The 21740-nt window shown below is 38.0% G+C and overlaps 1 protein-coding gene across 5 annotated transcripts in view; it reads left to right on the top strand.

The window, feature by feature from the left end:
• The window catches only part of med23 (mediator complex subunit 23), a 64878-nt gene that overhangs the window by 13917 nt on the left and 29221 nt on the right, over positions 1-21740 (top strand). For 4 of the 5 annotated variants that reach the window (XM_052024221.1, XM_052024223.1, XM_052024220.1 and 1 more), the window contains exons 9-17: positions 1028-1140; positions 5609-5704; positions 6188-6205; positions 6953-7153; positions 12816-12959; positions 13058-13203; positions 13702-13947; positions 14484-14626; positions 15682-15856. In XM_052024221.1, coding sequence (XP_051880181.1) covers positions 1028-1140; positions 5609-5704; positions 6188-6205; positions 6953-7153; positions 12816-12959; positions 13058-13203; positions 13702-13947; positions 14484-14626; positions 15682-15856 — 1282 coding nt within the window. The remainder of the gene's footprint in view (positions 1-1027; positions 1141-5608; positions 5705-6187; positions 6206-6952; positions 7154-12815; positions 12960-13057; positions 13204-13701; positions 13948-14483; positions 14627-15681; positions 15857-21740) is intronic. The other variant, XM_052024222.1, reaches the window with a different exon arrangement.

Here is a 21740-nt window from a genome sequence, read left to right as displayed (position 1 = left end):
AATGTCAATGGTAGGTGGTTAGACACTCTCTTTTTGGAAATGGTCACTGCTTGCTCTTTTGTGCTTGATTGTTATGCTGCTTATCAGCTGTGCCTGGATCTGTGCAAGCATAGATTACTTTTATTTGTTGAGGAACTGTGATAACTTGGGGTCCAGTGGTGGGGTTGTGGTCCAGGGCAGTAAGAGGAGATGTTGGTGCAATTGTTGAACAATTGGGGGGAAATATGAGTTATTTGCAGTTTTAATTGCATCGTAAAACATTATTTATGAACATCCCATGGTAGATCCTTTAAGATGTAATTCGTGTTTTTTTTTGTTCAGATTATCCCACAATCTCCATTTTCTCCTTCAGTCTTACAACTTAAGATCTGAGAGTTCCTTCGTCCCACCATTGATGTCACATGGTGCTATGTATTTCTGAGGTGTAGTCACTATTATATGCAAGTTTCCTATCACCCCGTGTTTATATTTAAATTTATTTTTAGTTTAACTTCATTAATTTCCTTGCAGCTCCTATCTTTAACTTTCACTCCACTTCCAATTTGAATGTGTGACTGTCATTATGCATTGCTCCTTCTATTGTGCCACTATTGATGGCATTGCTTTTTGGCTGCTAAAGTCTGCAGTCTGAAATTTCTCTATAAATGTATCCACTTCCTTCTCTTTTTAAGTCCCAGCCCCTCCCTCCACTTAAAATACACCATTCTAATTTCTCATCCTTTGGCATAAAACTTAGTTTTATCACACCATTTTGTTACTTTTCATTGCCAGTTATCTACCTGGATACTTTTTTCATCAGGTTTATACTGAATTCCGTTGGATTTTCATCAAAATATCATTGTCAGAATGTCACCTTTTAAGATTTTCTTTTAAAACAAAACTACTGGAATCTAAATGTAAGAATGGAATCTGTCTCTTAATTGTGGACGAATTAAAATTGATCTTATGTTATGAGCAATTTAAAAGTAAATGGCCTATTTCAAAATCTTACGTACTTTTTCTTTCTTTCCATGTGCTGAATGACCAGGGCGTTGCAGTCTTTTGCCTGTAGTGAATAACTCTGGTGCAATCTGTAATTCCTGGAAATTGGATCCAACAACACTTCGCTTTCCGTTGAGGGGACTCTTGCCCTATGACAAGGTAAACTATGTGATTGACATTATTTTGATAAACCCATTCATATATTTAATAATTAAGAAAGCAATATATTTAAAGGATGTGCAAATAAGCTATTTATTGTGATTTATTTCAACAGCATATTGTTAAGATTCTTACATGTTTAAAGTTATTTTTTAATTTCTGCATAGGGTGTATCCATTAAATGTAAATCTGTGTCCCTCGCTAATGTAAATCAGTCTCTCTCACAAATGTAAGTTTACTTGCCTATTTTTATAACAACAACCTCTACTTGCAGTAAAATAACTTCCAATAATGTAATATCTATAATATATCGAAGACATATCCCAGTCTTTCACAGGACTGTCATTATATTAAAAAAAAATGACGTCAAGTGACATCAGGAGATTTTAGGACAAATGGCTGAAGGCTTGGTCGGAGAGGTTTTGGAAGTAAGCTCCAGAATGTAGTGCCATGGCAGTGGTTATATTTGAAGAATTGTCAAGCTAGAGGAGATTACATAGATGAGTAGGGGGTAAGACTATGGAGGATTTTGAAAATCAGGATCAGAGTTTTAAAGCTGAGTATTCCTTAACATTTTTGTCATATTTTTATTTACTATTCTTGATGGATATGTAATTCTATATTTCGTGATATTTACATAATCTACAAATATTCTGATAATGAATAAAAGTTAATGTATTCCATTATTTTACGATTGTCATTAAACAGCAGACAAATTTATTAGTCCCAGCTTTAGTTGAGTAGCCTACTTCTAGGAAGTAACTGAGGAACTATTAAAATTTGTTGATATTATACTTTTGACTACTGTAAACCTAGCTTTTTCTGATGGGATGGGTCCTGCTCAACTCAGATGCTGGGGGCCAATTTAATTGGCTCTCCGTATCCTTGGGTTGGATGACAACTAGATCTTGGGTGCCAAAGTGTTGAGATCCCATCCCTGAAAACTCCTGATGGGCTTTGACAGAAAGCAGAGCAGGAGGCAGAACTTGACATGTATTTAAACAGAAACATTTAAAACTATTAAAATGGATCCAAATAATTAAAAAAGTTTTAAAATAGTTAATAATAGGTATAAACACATGAAAAGATTAAAAATAGTACAATGATACAATTTTAAAAATGCTTTTCCATTTTCCCTCTAATCTGCAATCCTCAAAATCAGTAGGGCCTTGCATTAAGTCTTGATGAGGAGTTGGGCTTGGTTGGGAGTCCAGTGGCAGGAGAACTAACAGATTTGCCTCCTTAAATGTATCAGCACATTCCTGAACTTGTAACACATGCAGGTAGATCCAGGGCTTCCACTTGCATAGCAACGGTTCATTTAAAATTGCCAATTAGATTTGGCACAATACTTAGCTTCTATCAAGCAATGTTGGATAGAGGTCATTTTTCACAGAAAACAGCTGAAATGTGTACTTTTTAACTATGACTGGATAACAGAAATTGGGAGTTCCAAAATAATTTTAGTGTTGAAACTACAAATTGATTTATCATGTGTGTTCAGAGAAAGATCTTGAAAGCGCTTTTGAATATTGATTAGCACATTACAATAGCAAGCAGTTTATGTTGTATAATTTTGTTTATAAAGCACTTGGTATTTTTCAAAAGATTCATTTCAAATTAAGATAAGTTGGTCAGTATCCTTGTAATGAAAACCGGCAATTTTCTGGTTTTGTTCTTATTTTATATCAACTGAATGTCACAATTATTATTTGCTCTTGTGGATGACATTGAACACACCATGTGGAACTGTAAATCTGGTAAGTCATCTGGGTAGGGACAAAGAAAAATAAGTCCTATTTACAGCTTTACAGATTCGCTTGGTAGACTATTCTTTGCTATTTTGTTGTTTTTCAGCAGTTATTGTTTTGTGTGTAATAACTGTCATTAGATGTCAACTTTTAAGTTTCATATTGCAATGCAATGTTTTTCCATTGTGGTGCTGCCAACTCCTTCATAATTATAGTGAAGTTAAGAAAGTGTTCAGCAGCTGAGTGTCAAGGGAAAAATACTAGTAACATGTCAGAGGTCTGAAACAGATACCGTTAAGATACTACTCATCACTAATGTGGTACAGATGTTTTGCAGGGACCATTTTTTTAAAAAAGACACAGATAATTGAAGCTATTTCTGTCTGGCCTTGCTTGCAATGAACACATGTAATCCAAGAAATGTTCTTTTTAGAACAGGAAGAAATACTGGATGCTTCAAGGTCTTAATTATTGAAAAAAAATTTTTCACCTGAAATAAAAACAAAATGCTGGAAATAGCAGATCATGAAGTGTCTGTGGTAAGAATAGCAAAGGCAATGTTTCAGTTGGATGATTCATTATCAGAATGAAGAGCGAAAGCTAGGCAGTTACAATTTATGGTTTTAGCCTGAGTTTTACTGTCTTTAGTTTCTTATTTTGGTGAGATTCAGTGCTCTGTATTCAGTACAAGATCTTTCAAGATTCTTGAACGACACACTTATTTCTTATTGCATTTCTACATTGTGTTGGATTTAACTTTACAAAGTTGTATTTGTGAACTAGAGTCTGAATTCATCAGTTTATTTAAAAAGATACAATTATTTTCCTATCTGATTTGATGGTATTTATGTGACTGTTTGGTAAATCTTAGCTTGTAGATTCTTTGCAATCTGAAATATAAACAAATTATTCTCAGTACTCTTTTTTTTAAAAAAAATATGCTTAACACATTTGTTTAATAAATTTTGCAGAAGCATACCATTATATAAAAATATATCTAGATTCTCTGAGAATTGAATTCTGTTCCATTTATGCCCTACTCTTTAATATAGTATTGATTGGCCATGTGTAACACTGCAGAAAGTTGGCCTTTGTATACATGACTTTTGTAAACTGACCAATTAGGAACTGACCAAATAAGAATTAGGAACACTGTTTTTAAAATTAAGTAACCATGTGTATATTGATCTGAAGCATGTTGGGTAAGTAATAATTTGTGATGATTTTCTTGCCTATCTGGAGCAGAAATGTTTTCGATGTAGGTACTCATGTGAAACTGGTTTAGAGTTCTGGTTTCTGATTCTTGATCGTGTGTCCCAGACCAGAAAATGGAGAAGTGAGTTATATACTATAGTATTAGATGATGTATTTTGGAAAAGTATATGGATATGCTGTTTGTTTTACAGATAATGCTTTGTGATTTGAGTAAAATTTTGAAGTCCACTTTTGTAGGATTAAAATCTGAAGGTTGAACAAATCTGAGATTTAAAATACCAGTTTCAGCAAAGTAAGGTGCAAGTTGGTTTCAGATCAGATCTTGTCTGTTGAAGTTCCAAATTATGTGAGCATATTGAAGAATTTCTTAGATCTGCAAACCACGAAGAAAGCAAACTATTAAAGGAAATAAGTAGCAGAGTTGATTGTGGTAGTTGTTGTTATGCATTTCCAACCCTACTGAACCTTTAAGGAAATTACTGATGCAAGGCAGATATTAAACGATTTGAAAATAAATTCAATGCAACCCATTATAAGAAAACTTTTAAGTGACCAATCTTATAAAAGCTAAAAGCTATTGCAATTGAGATCAAACAGATGCATCCATTACCTTTATGTTACAATATGATTTAGATGACAGCATTGATTAGTTTAAATCCATTCTCTACATTTTGAATAGAAACGATCAGGATGAATTTTCTAGGGCTCACAATTGCCAAATGAAGTAAACCCCACTCCCCAACCCATATAATGATACTTATCTTAAAGATGAAGCATTTAAAAAAAACTGCCATCAGGGCTGAATTTGAAATCCATATGAGCAGTCTTAGAAGAGACCAAGCATTCAAATTGAATTAACATTTTATGGTTGAAATCAGACACTTGTATCCAATTTTGATGAGCTAGCTACTGAGAGATGGTTTCTTTTAGCTGGGGAGTCCAGAAATAGGGAGCCTGGTCTTAAGATAAGTGATTGCCATTCAGATCTAAAGATCATGAAATATTTCTTGACACACAGCACAGGATTATAAATCTTTGAATTCTCTATCTTTTAGAAGGTTATGGATGCTCATTTATCAAGTGTGTTCAAAGCTCAGATGAATAGATCTTTGATGTACAATATCGGCATGTGGTGATCTGTGAGGAAAGTGGACAAAGTACAGAATTTAGCCATTGCCTCATTAAATGACAGAACAGCCTCGCCCTATGTCTAATGCTCTTCTGTTTCTGAAACAGGACAACGTTACCTGGTCCATAACTCCACCAAAATCACTGCAACAGAAAACACGTTTTTTTTCTTACAAAAATATCCAGTTTTTCTATGATTAGGTACTTCAGTGCTGAGTGAAGTACATCTTTTGTTACATTTCATAACCAAATTCCAAATTATATTTGTTATTAGTGTTTCTTTTCCTTTAGAATTGGGTATTAGAAGTACTTGTGTTGAAATTTTCCCCAAACTATCAAATAAATATGAAGGCCATGTGTTTTGTTTCCCTTAGGACCTTTTTGACCCACAGACTGCCCTACTGAGATATGTTTTAGAACAACCTTATTCCAGAGATATGGTCTGCAACATGCTAGGTCTAAATAAACAGGTACTGTATCTCCCTGTATTTTGCCTTGGATTTGACTTCTAAATATAGCCTGCACTGTTCTTTTTCTCTTTTCTGTTGCTATGGCTAAATAAGCAAAAGAATGTTCAGGAAGAGCAGCCAGATTGTAAGTTAGCATCAGTTTCTCGTAGATTTTACATTTGAGTTACCTGAAATAGGAAAACAAAGTTTTAATCTTCTGGTTTGTATTGCCTTGTGGATGGGAACTGTAAAATACTGTAAATGCAGTATCTTATGAAAAACAGTAGAATTAATGTAAAGAAATACATAATTTGAGTTTTATTTACATTGCTTTAGCTATTAGGCCAGCCTCAAACATTAGAATTTGTACATTGGTTTTTGTGGGGCTTGGCCTGTCTGGGGCATTCTGAGGCTGGCCTCATAGTCACTGTTATGTCTTTCTTTTTTTCTTCCTTTTATTTTTGTTCTGTCCTGTCTTGTCCTGCCCATCCTACAATGCTCTAGACCTTGAACATTGCTCAGGTATGTTTACAATCTTACTGTTGTATTGTGACTAACGAGATGCTGACTGCTTGGTAGCAACTGATGCCATTTTAGAGAATAAAGTAGATCTGCATGCTGGTATACGTAGAGTATGTAGTGGTGTCTGTCGCTGTCTGCTACAGAATGTGTGATTGTTGCAATTCTTGCACCTAAGATTTTTTAAAGTTGTCATGGAGAGGTTGTTTAGAAAATATTCTTTTGTTGAGCTGTGAAAACTAGTTAACTGCATATGTAAAGTGGCATCAAAAGATGTGTTCAAAGTAGCTGTACTTTTGTTAGGGATCATAAAGCATGCTTTCAAAGGAAGTACCATTTTTTATTGTAGTTTTTTTAAGTTTCATGATCACACATGGAAAGCATGCTAATTTTATATGTAGGTAGTAATAGAATTTAGGTTCTGAAGAAATCAAAAACAATTCTGCTTTACAAATTTGATCACTAGAACATGTATGGTTAAGTTTCTTGTTGACCAAAGTTGAGTTTTTGTTTTTTCAAAAAAAAAGCAAAATGACTTGTGTTTTTGAATAAGTAGATTTGGGGAGAAGGACAAATCATTGCAGTGCTTGGCATCTTTTTTTTTTACGCTACATGCAAATTAGGTGCTTTCTGAAATATCTCATTGCAGTGTGTTTAGGTTAGCATTTCATGCTTTGTTCATTTTCTTTTGCATAAGAAATCTGTCTTTGTGTTTATTGTTCATTACTGTAATAAGTGTCTACTTTACAGCACAAACAACGTTGCCCAGTTTTGGAAGACCAGCTTGTGGATTTAGTGGTTTATGCTATGGAACGCTCAGAGACAGAAGAAAAATTTGATGATGGAGGCACCAGTCAGTTATTGTGGCAACACCTCTCCAGTCAGCTCATTTTCTTTGTCTTGTTTCAGTTTGCTAGCTTCCCACACATGGTGTTATCACTTCATCAAAAGGTATGTTTGGGATACAGAAGTATGTGTATGTTTCATTTCAAACCTGTATTGTGCTCAGTTCGTGTTTTAATCCATGATTATTTAATGAGTGTATAAGACAATAAACTTGCACAACATTGTTTTTGAAATAGCAGATAGCCAACCCAAATGACATATAAGAGATGATAATGTGTAAAAAGGAATGTGTGTGAAAATTGCTCGTGGGTAGGAATTGCAAAGCAAAAAATTGCAGATGCTGGAAATCTGAAATAAAAATAGAAAATGCTGGAAACACTCAGCAGGCCAGGCAACATCTGGGAGAGAGAAACAGAGTTAACATTTGATGTCATAGACTTCATCAGAACTGCAAGAGTGAGAAAACAAGGGTATTTTCAGAGAATGGGAGGGTTGAAGAGAACAAATGTATATCACTTTTATTATGAAATGTGAAAAGAATACTAAAGCACAATGTAGAAGAACTACTAATGGAGATAAGTGTTCAAATAGATATTATTAAAACAATGGTTGGACTGAAATGAGAAATGCTACTTGAATCAAGTAAGTGTATATCAAAATATACTGCAGGAAGCTAGAGAGTAAAGGGTGAAGCCTTTAATAATTTTACAGAAAATCTTTTTTAAAAAAAATCAATGTGCAGAGGTTTGAATGATCTCAAAGGTAAAGTAAAAAAAGAGGTAAAAGGGAAAAAGTCAACGAAAAAAATTACTCATCTTACTTTAAGTGAAATTTTAGAATTTGCATAAACAAAAAATAAAGTAAGTAAGAGGAACGTATACAGTAAATGGCAGGACTCTTGGGAGCGTTGAGGTACAGAGGGAACGTGGGGTACAAGTCCATACCTCCCTGAAAGGATGGTAAAGCATGCTTGCTTTCATCAGTCAGTGTTGAGTATAAATGTCAGGAAGTCATGTTGCAGCTGTATAAAACTTTAGTTAGGCCACATTTGGAGTATTGTGTGCAGTTCTGATTGCTGCATTACAGGAAGAATGTGCAGGCTTTGGAGAGGTTCGCTAGGATGTTGCCTGAATTAGAGAGAGTGAGCTACAAGGAGAAGTTGGATAAACTTGGATTTAAGGTGAGAAGGGGAAAGTTTATTGTTTAAAGGAAATTGGTGGCAAGTTTTTTTTTAACCATAAGACAGGAGCAGAATTACGCTATTCGATCATGGCTGTTTTATTTTTCCCTCTCAACCTCATTCTCTTGCCTTCTCACTGTAATCTTTGATGCCCTTACTAATCAAGAACCTGCTTTAAATACACCCAATGACTTGGCTTCCACAGCCGCCTGTGGTAATGAATTCCACAGATTCACCACCCTCTGGCTATAGAAATTCCTCCTCATCTCTATTGTAAAGGGACGTCCTTCTATTCTAAGGCTGTGCCCTTTGGTCCCAGACCGTCCCACTACTGGAAACATCATTTCCATGCCCACTCTATCCAGGCCTTTCAATATTCAGTAGGTTTCAATGAGATCCTCCCTCATCCTTCTAAACTCCAGTGATTACAGGCCCAGAGCCATCAAATGCTCCTTGTACGTTAACCCTTTCATTCCTGGTATCATTCTTATAAACCTTCTCTGGATCCTCTCCAATGCCAACACATTGTTCCTTGGACATGAGGCCCAAAACTGCTCACAATACTCCAAATGTGGTCTTACCAACAGCTTATAAAGCCTCAGCATTACATCCTTGCTTATATATTCTAGTCCTCTCGAAATGAATGCTAACGTTGCATTTGCTTTCCTTACTGCTGACTCAACCTGCAAGTTAACCTTTATGGAATCCAGCATGAGGACTCCCAAGTCCCTTTGCACCTCCGATTTCTGAATTCACTCCCTGTTTAGAAAATAGTCTATGCCTTTATTCCTTCTACCAAAGTGCATGACCATATGCTTCCCTACGCTGTATTCCATCTGCCACTTCTTTGCCCATTCTCCCGACCTGTCTAAGTCCTTCTGCAGACTCCCTGCTTCCTCAACACTACCCCTCCACCTATCCTTGTATCGTCTGCAAAATTGGCCACAAAGCCATCAATTCCATCATCCAGATAATTAACATATAACATGAAAAGTAGCAGACCCAACACTGACCCCTGCGGAACACCACTGGCGGCCAACCAGAAAAGGCCCCCTTTATTCCCACCCTTTGCCTTCTGCCAGTCAGCCAATCTCCTATCCATGCTAGTACCTTTCCTGTAATACCATGGGCTCCTGTCTTGTTTAGCAGCCTCATGTGCGGCACCTCGTCAAAGGCCTTCTGAAAATCCTAGTGAACAACATCTACCGACTCTCCTTTGTCTATCCTGCCTATTACTTCCTCAAAGAATTCCAACAGATTTGTCAGGCAAGATTTCCCCTTAAGGAAACCATGCTGACATCAGCCTATTTTATCATGTGCTTCCAAATACCTCAAAACCTGATCCTTCATAATGGACTCTAACATCTTACCAGCCACTGAAGTCAGGCTAACTGGCCTATAATTTCATGTCTTTTGCCTCCCTTCTTAAAGGGTGGAGTGACATTTACGATTTTCCAGACCTCTGGAACCATTCCTGAATCTAGTGATTCTTGAAAGATCACAACTAATGTCTCCACAATCTCTTCAGCTACCTCTTTCAGAACCCTGGGGTATAGTCCACCTGGTCCAGGTAACTTTCAATTTCCCAAGCACCTTCTCCTTAATAAAAGCAACAGCACTCACTTCTGCCTCCTGACTCTCGAATTTCTGGCATGTTGCTGGTGTCTTCCACAGTGAAGACTAATGCAAAATACTTCGTCAGTTTGTCCATTTCTTTGTTCCCCATTACTATCTCTCCATTGTCATTTTCCAGCAGTCAGATGTCCACTCTTGCCTCTATTTTACTCTTCATATATCTGAAAAAACTTTTGGTATCCTTTTCTTTATTATTGGCTAGCTTAATTTCATATTTCATCTTTTCTCCCCTTATTGCTTTTTTAGTTGCCTTCTGTTGGTTTTTAAAAGCTTCCCAGTCCTCTAGCTTCCCACTAGTTTTTGCAATATTGTATGCCCTCTCTTTTGCTTTTATGCTGACTTTGACTTCCCTCATCAGCTACTGTTGCCTTATCATCCCTTTAGAATGCTGCTGCTTCTGTGGGATGAACTGATCCTGTGTCTTCCAGTATTACTCCCAGAGTCTCCTGCCATTGCTGCTCTACAGCCATCCCTGAAGGATCCCCTTCCAATCAACTTTGGTCAGCTCCTCTCTCATGCCTTTATAGTTACCTTTGCTCAACTGTAATACTGATACATCCAATGTTAGCTTCTCCCTCTCAAATTGCAGGGTGAATTCTATCATATTATGATCACTGCCTTTATAAGGGTTGCTTTACCTTTAAGCTCCCTAATCAAATCTGGTTCATTGTGCAACACCAAATCCAGAATTGCCTTTTCCATAGTGGGTTTGACCACAAGCTGCTCTAAAAATCCATCTCTTAGTCATTCTACAAATTCCTTCTCTTGGCATCCAGTGTCAATATGATTTTCCCAATCTACCTGCATATTGAAATCCCCCATGACCACGGTAACATTGCCCTTCTTACATGCCTTTTCTATCTCCTATTGTAATTTGCACCCCACATCCTAGCTGCTATTCGGACACCTGTATACAACTCCCATCAGAGTCTTTTTACCCTTGCAGTTTCTTAACTCTACCCACAAGGATTCTACATCTTCTGATCCTATATCACTTCTTGCTAAGGATTTGATTTCATTTTTTTACCAACAGCCACCCCGCCCCCTCTGCCCACATGCCTGTCTTTTCAATAGGATGTGTATCCTTGGATGTTTAGCTCGCAGCTATAGGATCTTGCAGCCACAACTGTGATGCCCACAATGTCATACCTGCCAATTTCTAACTGCGCTGTAAGCTCATCTACCTTATTTCGTATACTGTGTGCATTCAAATATAATACCTTTGGTCCTGTATTCACCACCCTTCTTCTCAAATTTGTCTCCATGTTGCCTGAAGTTAAATTCTTATTCCTTTCCAAACTTAGTCTTATTCTTTATTCTGGGGTCTTCAGTAACCTCTCCTGCCCCCTTCTTCCCTTTTACCTTATGCATGCTTTTCCAATCTGTTGAACCCGCCCCCCTACTATTTAGTTTAAAGCCCTAGCCACAGCCCTAGTTGTGATTTGCCAGGTCCCTGGTCCTAGCATGTTTCAGGTGGAGCCCATCCCATCGGAACAGCACGGTAGTGTAGCAGTTAGCGTAATGCGTTACAGCGCCAGCGACCCGGGTTCAAATTCGGCCACTGTCTGTAAGGAGTTTGTACATTCTCCCTGTCTGCATGGGTTTCCTCCCACATTCCAAAGACGTACAGGTTAGGAAGTTGTGGGCATGCTATGTTGGCGCCGGAAATGTGGCGACACTTGCGGGCTGCCCCCAGAACACTACGCAAAAAGATGTATTTCACTGTGTGTTTTGACGTAGATGTGACTAATAAAGATCTTATACTGGTGCCAATGTCCCACAAATTCAAACCCACTTCTCCCACACCAATCTTTGAGCACATTTAACTGTGGTTTGTGCCTGGAACACAGGGCCAGGGGAAGTGGTGGAAGCAGATACAATAGCAAAGTTTAACAGGCATTTAGACAGATGCATGATCATGCGAGGAATGGAGGGATATAGACCACATGCAGGCAGATGTGTACTTAAAATTGGCATCATGATCGGCACAGACATGGGCCAAAGGGCCTGTTGCTGTACTGTTCTACGTTCTATAAAAAGGTAGTGGGCAAATTGTAGACAAACTAAAGGGCAGGGTGTGTTAGTTGTATAAGTTAATTGAAATTTTTAAGGAAATGATCATGTAATGATGAGAATGTGTTACTGATGTGGTAAGGGTAGAGGTTTGGATGGCATTTTAACAAAGCATCACTTAAAAGATGCACTATGAACACAAGTACATTTTAATAGAGGAAGAAAAGGCTCTTGCCCAAAAATGTAAACTAATGCAAGACATTTTAAAGACACTTGGACAGATAAATGGATAGGAAAGGTTTTGAAGGATATGGGCCAAATGCAGGCAAATGGGACTAGCTCAGGTAGGCAGCTTGGTTGGCATGGATGAGTTGGGCCAAAGGGCCCATTTCTGTGCCATATAACTCTATGACTAACAGATTAGTAAGAATGGGAAGATAAGGGGTGCAGCTATAGATGTTTTAAAGCTGACAGCTTGAAAATGGAACAAGAAAAGCAAATTAATTTTAACTTTCATATATGAGATACTGAATTTTAAGTTTGATTGGTTTGGTCACATTTAGTTTTGCATGCAGTTCTGGAAATGTTGGTACTAAGAGGACATTCAAACAGGGAAGTTATAAAATGAAAGTGCACTATCACATGTCCAATAGGCAAAATTGCAACTTTTAATGTTGGTATGTGGGGCAGGAGCTGAAGCTTGCTCAGTGTCCATGTTCAGCCATTAAATAACAATACCCAAGTCATAATTTCCACAAACTTCCCAAAGTAGAATCTCTTCCCCACACTATCCATTCTCATTTCAGACACTTCAACATGTAGGTGTGGGACTTGTACACAATTAGAATTTAAATTTCAATTTCTCTCTTCCAGTACTTGATCATTTGCTGGAAATATTAAGCATTGTCTCTTTGCATCTTTGTCGTCTTTATCTTTTAGCTAGCAGGCCGAGGCTTAATAAAAGGACGAGACCATTTGATGTGGGTTTTATTACAGTTCATTTCTGGCAGTATTCAGAAAAATGCATTGGCTGACTTCCTTCCAGTGATGAAGTTGTTTGATCTTCTGTACCCAGAGAAAGAAGTAGGATTTATACATCAATCTACTATTGCAATTATTTAAGTAAAGAATGAAGGGAGCTTTCCAGATTTTCATTTGTGCTTATTTTTGTTTATTTGCAGTGTATTCCAGTACCTGACATTAGCAAACCACAGTCAACTCATGCTTTTGCTATGACTTGTATCTGGATACATCTCAACAGGAAGGCACAGAATGACAATTCCAAACTGCAGATACCCATCCCTCACTCTCTCAAACTCCACCATGAGTAAGCTGCTAAATACAAAGTTTCTGTTTGCTGTTTAGACCAGTAGCCATAATATTTAAATCAGTGGAATGAATTAGAGTACACATTGCCTGCATGGATGTAGGCTTTAGGTTCCTTTTGCCCATTATTGTCTATAATGATGAATAAAATAGTTGGCTAGATTACTTCCTATATTGTTATTCTGTGTAATGTATATTTTAGCATGGTAGAAATGCATTTAAAATTAGCCATTTTAATGTATGATGTTATCTGTAGTTGGTGCATTTGACTTAATATCATAAACTGTGTTTCTATAAAGTAGGGATGAATAAAGACTAAATATTAATAAGCAATGAAGAGATAAAGCCTTTGTCTCATCCACAAAAGAATGGTTCAATGTTTTTAGAAGAGAGATTTTTTGGAAAATAGAAATGCTAATTTTCACAAAAGTCAATACTTGATATCTAATAAATACAAGAAAGCTAAGTAATTAATTGTGTTTAATTATTTCCAATCCAGGTTTTTGCAGCAAAGTTTGAGAAATAAAAGCCTACAGATGAATGATTACAAGATTGCCTTGCTGTGCAATGCTTATTCCACTAATTCTGAGTACTTTACGTTGCCCATGGGAGTATTGGTTGAAACAATATATGGGAATGGAAGCTTGAGGATCTCTCTTCCAGGAACAAATTGCACAGCTTCAGGGTCTATTACCCCCTTGCCTATGAACTTGCTGGATTCACTAACAGTTCATGCCAAAATGAGGTAGTGACTAGAATTTAATACTGAACACCTACAGTACAATAACCTTTTTTTGTGAAGATTTATCATGCTCATTGTCATTAGTCCTTAGTTGGGCAAATAGAAAAATATCTTGTAGTGACAGGAAGAAACTTCTTAATATGATAATGGTTAAAAAAAATACAACAATATCAGTGAAGTCATAAATGACTATCCAAGAATAATATAAAAAAAACTTGAAGTAGTCAGAGCATGCATCTTCCATTAAAAATGAATGTAGTTTGGAGAGAAATGAGGTTAAGTCACCTTAATGCCAGTATTAAAGATGTTTCTTGGACTCAAACAACATTAGGTTTGAATTTTGGATTGTTTCATTTACTTTAGTAACAATACGATAACTGATGTTTTTATTACATTCCACGTAATTAGTTTTTTTATTCTGCCAGCCAAGCAATTGCTGTTTACATGTTTACATCAATATAATTATAACCAATAAATGAAGAACATTACTGCTGCTCTTTACCAAGATTTTTGTAATACTTGAATATTCTGTATTTCAGCCTCATTCACAGTATAGCTACAAGGGTAATCAAACTAGCCCATGCCAAATCAAGCCTAGCATTGGCCCCTGCTCTGGTAGAAACTTACAGTCGTCTTTTAGTTTATATGGAGATTGAATCTCTTGGAATTAAAGGTTTTATCAGTAAGTGTATCTCTCAAGTCTTGACAAATTACTTTAATTTATGAAGTGTGTTGCATGTTTGAGTTTGGAATGGAAGAACCTTATTTTGAATTCAGTGGAGCTGAGAGAATAATTTGGGCTGATGGAGGACTTTTAAAGTTTCTGAGCTTTGCTTATTTGAATTGGGCCTTAGAGTCTTCCTTTTATCTATATGCAAATATTAAATCCTGGGAATCAGTGGCCTGCAGTCGATTTATCCCTGGGGCTTCTGTTGCCAAACATGTGGAAGGAAATCTTGTACTGTTGTCTTTGGCTTTATATAATCCTTTTAAGTCATAACATTAGATTATTCATGATCCCTTTCCAATAAATTCTTCACATTATTTTTGAAAATGTGGTACTTGACCACAAGTATGCTGTTTTGGGAAAAGAATTATCTCAGTTCTCTAGTATCAGTTACTATCATGTACTATCTTTTGTTCAGGGCAGAATAAAAATAGATGTACTCCATATGTGATCTGATGTCAGAATAATCAATGTTGCAAAGATTAAGAAAAATGGTGAAATATTTCATCCCTATTTCAAATGAAAATCATCTCTTAATAGTACAATAATTTCTAGAACCTGTTTATATCTACCAAGGTTTAACAGAATTCATTCATGGCTTGAGACAAAAATTCATTGTCTGGAATGTAGAAAATGGATTGGAGTAGAAATAATTCATTCAAGATAATGATGGCTGTAGTTGTGCATATGCCAAAAAGTTCTTTCACAAAATATAAGATGTTTCTATTTTCTAGAATTGTCCTTTGCTAAGCATACAAATATTGCTACTATACTTGTTGTAACACGGTGCAGTTGTTAGAGTGGGATTTTAATCTTGCAGTTTCATTTGTACCATTAATTAAGAATGACATTTCTAAAACAGCATTCCCATCCTTAAATTGTGATCTTTCATGCTGGGGCAATGGGTTTAGCTCACTTAAAATAAATACATTTTTGAGGAAAAGCTAACACAAATTTCACATTGTGCACAAGGCAAGCTAATTTTTTTTTACTATTTTTATCCTCTTTAGGCCAGCTTTTACCAAATGTTTTCAAGTCACATGCATGGGGGATCTTACACACTCTGCTGGAGATGTTTAGCTACCGCATGCATCATATCCAGCCCCACTACAGGGTACAACTATTAAGTCATCTTCATTCATTGGCAGCAGTGCCACACACCAATCAGAATCAACTTCACCTGTGGTAAGTTATTTTTTAATCTTTCTAAAGTATAACTAAGCTAGTATTTCAATGCGTGTATCTTTAAATAGAAATAATATTGCGGTAGTGATGAGGATTCTATAAACCATAAAAATAAAGATGCTTTTGTTGAGCTGGACTTTTAATTGAATAATGGAAATTTCAGCACAGAAATGAGCCTGCACTTGTCTTAGCTAGAGCTATCCTAGTCCCACATCTATCTTCTCCCACAGTACTTCACATTCTCCATTTCAAATACTTATCCAATTGCCTTTTTAATTATACAATTCCTGTCTCAATAAGGATCTGAAGTAAAACTTCTACATTTTGATTACTGATAGTATGAATCTTTTTTCTTCACTTAACTATTACAAGAACATTGGAAAAATTCTTTGCTATTCATGGTCATAAGTAAGAATTTTTAATGATTTCAAAAGTTTCTTAACCCTTCAAACAATTACAACTACTCAGTGCTTAAAATGCATGTAAATGATTTTAAAGCATTCCTGAACAAAGCTACAAGGCTCCAGTTCTCAATTTATATACTTGCAACTCTGACCTAAAAATAGAAACTGCTGAAATACTCAGCACATTAGGCAGCATTTATGGAAAGAAAACAAAGTTAATGTTTCTGGTCAATGATCCTTTGTCAGAATTGGGAAGGAGAAAGCAAACTTGTTTTAATTTGTAGAGAAAATGGAGAAGGGATAGTGAGGACAAAGGGAATATCCCTGATTGGACAAGGCCAGGGTTACCAGGGGATCAGCTTTTGATTCGGTCATCCAGTTGATAGGTTCATGAGGTTAATTAAAGAAGAGAAGACATCAATAAATGAACATAAAAGTTCAGAAATAAGGGCAAATAAGAGAGAGTACACAAAGAAGGAAAGTAAAAGCTATGGAATGCAGAATTGTAGGAAATGGCCAGCAGGTCAAGTCTAATGATGAGAGCAAAAAATGACAGACTTACACATGGATGACTGAGAGCAGAACTGGTTACTTCTGAGACAAAGAGAAATCAAGTAACCTGTAGTTGTAAAATTCGTTATCAAGTCCAGAAGCCTTCAATGTGCCGAGATGGAAGTTGAGATACTGTTCCTTGTGCTTATGTTGGTCCTTGTTATAAAAGTATAAGAGGTCAGAGTGGGAGTAGAATGAAAAATTAAAGTGCCATGCAACAGAAGGCTCAGGGTCACCTTGTGCACTGAATGCAAATGCTCCACAAAGTGGAGACCGACCCAGAAAGAGTGGGGAAGAGTCAGCCATCTACAGTGTGCAAGTGAGAGCATGGTGGAAGCTGGCAGCAGTAGTAATGACATTTATTGAGTTCTGAATGAATGCAGGAAGCAGTGTCAATGCAGTCACTTTTTGTAATGGTAAGAGTTGAAGGCAGGGGCCCTCAAGGAGGACTGAAATGAAGATTATTCCATAAAAAGACAGACATATCTAGGGCCCATACGTTCCCACTTCCACACCTGCAATCTGGAGAAAGTGAGTGAAGTTAAAGTAGTTCTTCAGTGTGAGAATGAGTTAATTCAGGCGAATGAGTTTTGATAGAGGGGAGCTGGTAGGGCCTCTGTTCAAGGAAGAAGTGGAGAGCCCTTAGGTTATCCTGCTGTTGTATGGAGGGGTAAAGCAATTGTATGTCCATGCTAAAAGCAGGCTAAAACAATAGACCTCCAATGTCATTGTTTTTTTTAAATTTAGAACAACAATTCACATATACTCTTGTTTAATACATCATCTTTGAGATCATTCACTTGAAATTTGGAAGACCAAAATAAGATTAATGTTCTGAATCTTCTTTCACAAATGAGGTTTGGGGAATTAGTGTAATGCCAATATACTTTAGTCAGCAATTTAATTTTACTTAATGAACATAAGAACTTAAGAAATAGGAGCAGGAGTAGACCATCTGGCCTGTTGAGCCTGCTCTGCCATTCAGTAAGATCATGGCTGATCTGGCCATGGACTCGGATCCACCTACCTGCCTTGTCCCCATAACCCTTAATTCCCCTACTATGTAAAAATTTATTTAACTGTGTCTTAAATATTTCATGAGGTAGCCTCCACTGCTTCCTTGAGCAGAGAATTCCAGATGATTCACTGCTCTCTGGGAAGAGCAGTTTCTCCTCGTCTCCGTCCTAAATCTATTCCCCTGAATCTTGAGGCTATATCCCCTAGCTCTAGTTTCACCTACTAGTGGAAACAACCTTCTTGCCTCTCTTATCTATCCCTCTCATAATTTTATGTTTCGATGAGATCCCCTCTCATTCTTCTGAATTCCAGTGAGTATAGTCCCAGGTGACTCAGTCTCTCCTCACAGGCTAACCCCCTCACCTCTGGAATCAACCTGGTGAACCTCCTCTGCACTGCTTCCAAAGCCAGTATATCCTTCAAGTAAGGAGACCAGAAATGCATGCATTACTCCAGGTGTACAGTTGCAGCGTAACCTCCCTGCTCTTAAATTCAATCCCTCTAAGGCCAACGTTCCATTTGCCTTCTTGATAACCTGTTGCACCTGAAAACCAACCTTGTGTGATTCATGCACAAGCACTCCAAAGTCCCTCTGCACAACAGCATGCTGTAATCTTTCACCATTCAAATAATAATCTGATCTTCCATTTTTTCCTTCTAAAGTGGATGACCTTGCATTTACCAACATTGTGCTCCATCTGCCAGACCCTTGCCCACTCACTTAACCTATCTATATCTCTCTGCAGACTCTGCACAATTTGCTTTTCCACTCAATTTAGTGTCATTAGCAAACTTAGATATGCTACACTCAGTCCCCTCTTCCAAATCATTAATTTACATCATGAACAGTTGCGGGCCCAGCATCGACCCTTGCAGCACCACTGATTACCAACCAGAGAAACATTTATTTTTCCCAACTCTGCCTTCTATTGGTTAACTAATCCTCTATCCATGCTAGTACATTACCCCCAACTTCATGCATCCTTATCTTATAGATAAGTCTTTTATGTGGCATCTTATTCAAATACCTACTGGAAATCCAAGTATACAACATACACCTGTTCCCCTCTACCCACTGCACATTATATGCTCAAAGAACTCCAGTGAGTTTGTCAAACAGGAACTACCCTTCCTGAATCCATGCTGTCTGCCTGATGGAACCACTTCTATCCAGATGTCTCACTATTTCTTCCTTAATGATAGCTTCAAGCATTTTCCCAACTACAGATTTTGGGCTAACTGGCCTATAGTTACCTATCTTTTGCCTACGTCCTTTTTTAAACAGTGGTGTAACATTGTCTTCCAATCCACTGGGACCTGCCCAGAGTCCAGAGAATTTTGGTAAATTATCACAAATGCCCCTATTATAACTTCTGCCATTTCTTTCAGTATCCTGGGATGCATCCCATCAGGACCAGGGGACTTGTCTACCTTTAGGCCCACTAGTTTGCCAATCATTGCATTGAGGTCCTCACCACCCCCATCACATTCCATAACATCTCTTTGGCATGTTAGACATGTCCTCTAGTGAAGACTGACACAAAATAGTTGTTCAAGGCCTCGGCCATTGCCACATTACCCAATATTAATTCCCCCTTCTCATCTTCCAAGGGACCTACATTCACTTTAGCCACCCTTTTCTGCTTTATATAATTATATAAACTTTTACTATCTGATTATATATTTTGTGCTGGTTTACTTTCATAATCTATCTTCCCTTTCTTTATTGCTTGCTTAGTGGTTCTTTGTTGCTTTTTAAAGTCTTCCCGATCTTCCAGTTTCCCACCACTCTTGGTGACTTTGTATGCATGAGCTTTTAGCTTAATGCCTTCTTTGGTTATCCAAGGCTGGGTTTTTCCACCCATGGTTTTAACAGGAATATACTTTTGTTGAGCACCGTGAAAAATCTCTTTGGAAGTCTTCCACTGTTCTTCAACTGTCCCACCATATAGCCTGTTTCTGGTCTACACTAGCCAACTCCTTCTTCACCCTGTTGTAGTGTTTAGGCATAATACACTGGTTTTAGATCAAACTATTGCACCCTCCATTTGAGAGAGAAATTCAATCATACTATGATTGAATTTCTCATACTCTTTCCAAGAGGATCCTTAACTACAGGGTCGTTAATTTTACCTGTCTCATTGCACAGAACCAGCTCTAAGGTAGCATTTTCCCTTGTAGGCTCACTAACTTGCTGTTCAAGAAAGCTATCATGGATGCATTCTATGAAGTCCTCCTCAAGACTCCATGACCAACTTGATTTGCCCAACCTATGTGGAATTTAAAATCCCCCATGACAACTGCCGTTCCATTCTTGCCTGCATCAGATATTTCTTGGTTTATTTCCTGTGCCACTGTAATGTTATTATTTGGTGGCCTGTAAACAACTCCCACCAGTGATTTCCCCCCCTCCCCCCCTTTGCTATTCCTAATCTCTACCCAGATGGACTCAACATTCTGCTCCTTAGATCTTGTGTCATCTCTCACTATTGCCCTGATCTTATTCATAATTAAGAGCGCTATCCCACCTCCCTTACCTTCCTGCCTATCCTTCTGTATTAGCTGATACCCTTGGATATTTAATTCCTACTCATCTCCACCCTGTAATCATGTTTCAGTAATGGCCACTAAATCATAACCCCTTGTACTGATTTGTGCCACAAGTCCACTGACCTTGTTTTGAATACTACAGGCATTCAGATAAAGTGCCCTTACAACTCATGTTCTTTTAGAATCTAGTAATCTTGTGTCCTTTGAATTTGACTTTACTGTACTCCACGCTCACTTATCTCTTTTCTAACTTTTGCTCTGGTCTCTGCTTTGCTTTCCTTTGTCTTTCCGCATGGATTCCCATCCCCCTACCATATTAGTTCTAACCCTCCCCAACAGCACCAGCAAACAATCCCCCTGGAACATTGATCCCAGTCCTGCCCAAGTGTAGACCATCAAGTTTATACTTGTCCCACCTCCCCTAGAACAGTTCCAATGCCCCAGGAATCTGAAACCCTCCCTCCTACACCACTGCTCAAGCCACATATTCATCCTAACTATACTGCTATTCGTACTCTGATGAGCATGTGGTACCGGTAGTAATCCCGAGATGATTACCTTTGAGGTCCTGCTTTTTAATCTATCTCCATCTCCTAGCTCCCTAAATTTGGTTTGTAGGACCTCATCCCACTTTTGTCCTATATCATTGGTACCTATATGCACCACAACAACTGGCTGTTCACCCTCCCCTTCCAGAATGCTGTGCAGCTACTCTGAGATATCCCTGACCCTTGCACCTGGGAGACAACACACCAAATGGGAGTCCCATTTGTGGCCATAGAAGCTCCTGTCTGTTCCCCTTACCATGGAATCCTCTACCACTATAGCTCTGCCACGCTATTTCCTGCCCTTCTGTGCAGCAGAGCCACTCATAGTGCCATGATCTTGGCTACTGCTGCCTTCCCTTGATGAGCCATCTCCCCCATCAGTATCCAAAGCAATATATCTGTTTTGGAGGGAGGTGACTGCAGGGGACTCCTGCGCTACCTTCCTGCTGCTGCTCTGCCTGGCAGTCACCCATTCCCTATCTATCCCTAGGCCTTTAAACAGCTGTGTGACCAACTCACTAAACATGCTATCCACAACATTCTCAGCATCGCAGATGCTCCAAAGTGAATCCATGCACAGCTCCAGTGCTGTCATGCAGTCTGTCAGGAGTTGCAACTGGACACACTTCCTGCACACATAATCATCAGGGACATTGCCAGCCTCCCTGATTTCCCACATTGCACGGGAGCACGACACTGGTCTGAGCTCACCTGCCATGACTAAAAAGCTTTGAGGGAAAATAAAGAGACAGAAAAAATGACTAAGAACCTACCCTCACCTTACCTTAGTGTTGCTCACCCTCCTCATTGAAG

The sequence above is a fragment of the Pristis pectinata genome, chromosome 10, assembly GCF_009764475.1.
Source record: "Pristis pectinata isolate sPriPec2 chromosome 10, sPriPec2.1.pri, whole genome shotgun sequence".
NCBI lineage: Eukaryota > Metazoa > Chordata > Chondrichthyes > Rhinopristiformes > Pristidae > Pristis > Pristis pectinata.
This window is presented reverse-complemented; position numbering and strand designations above follow the sequence as displayed.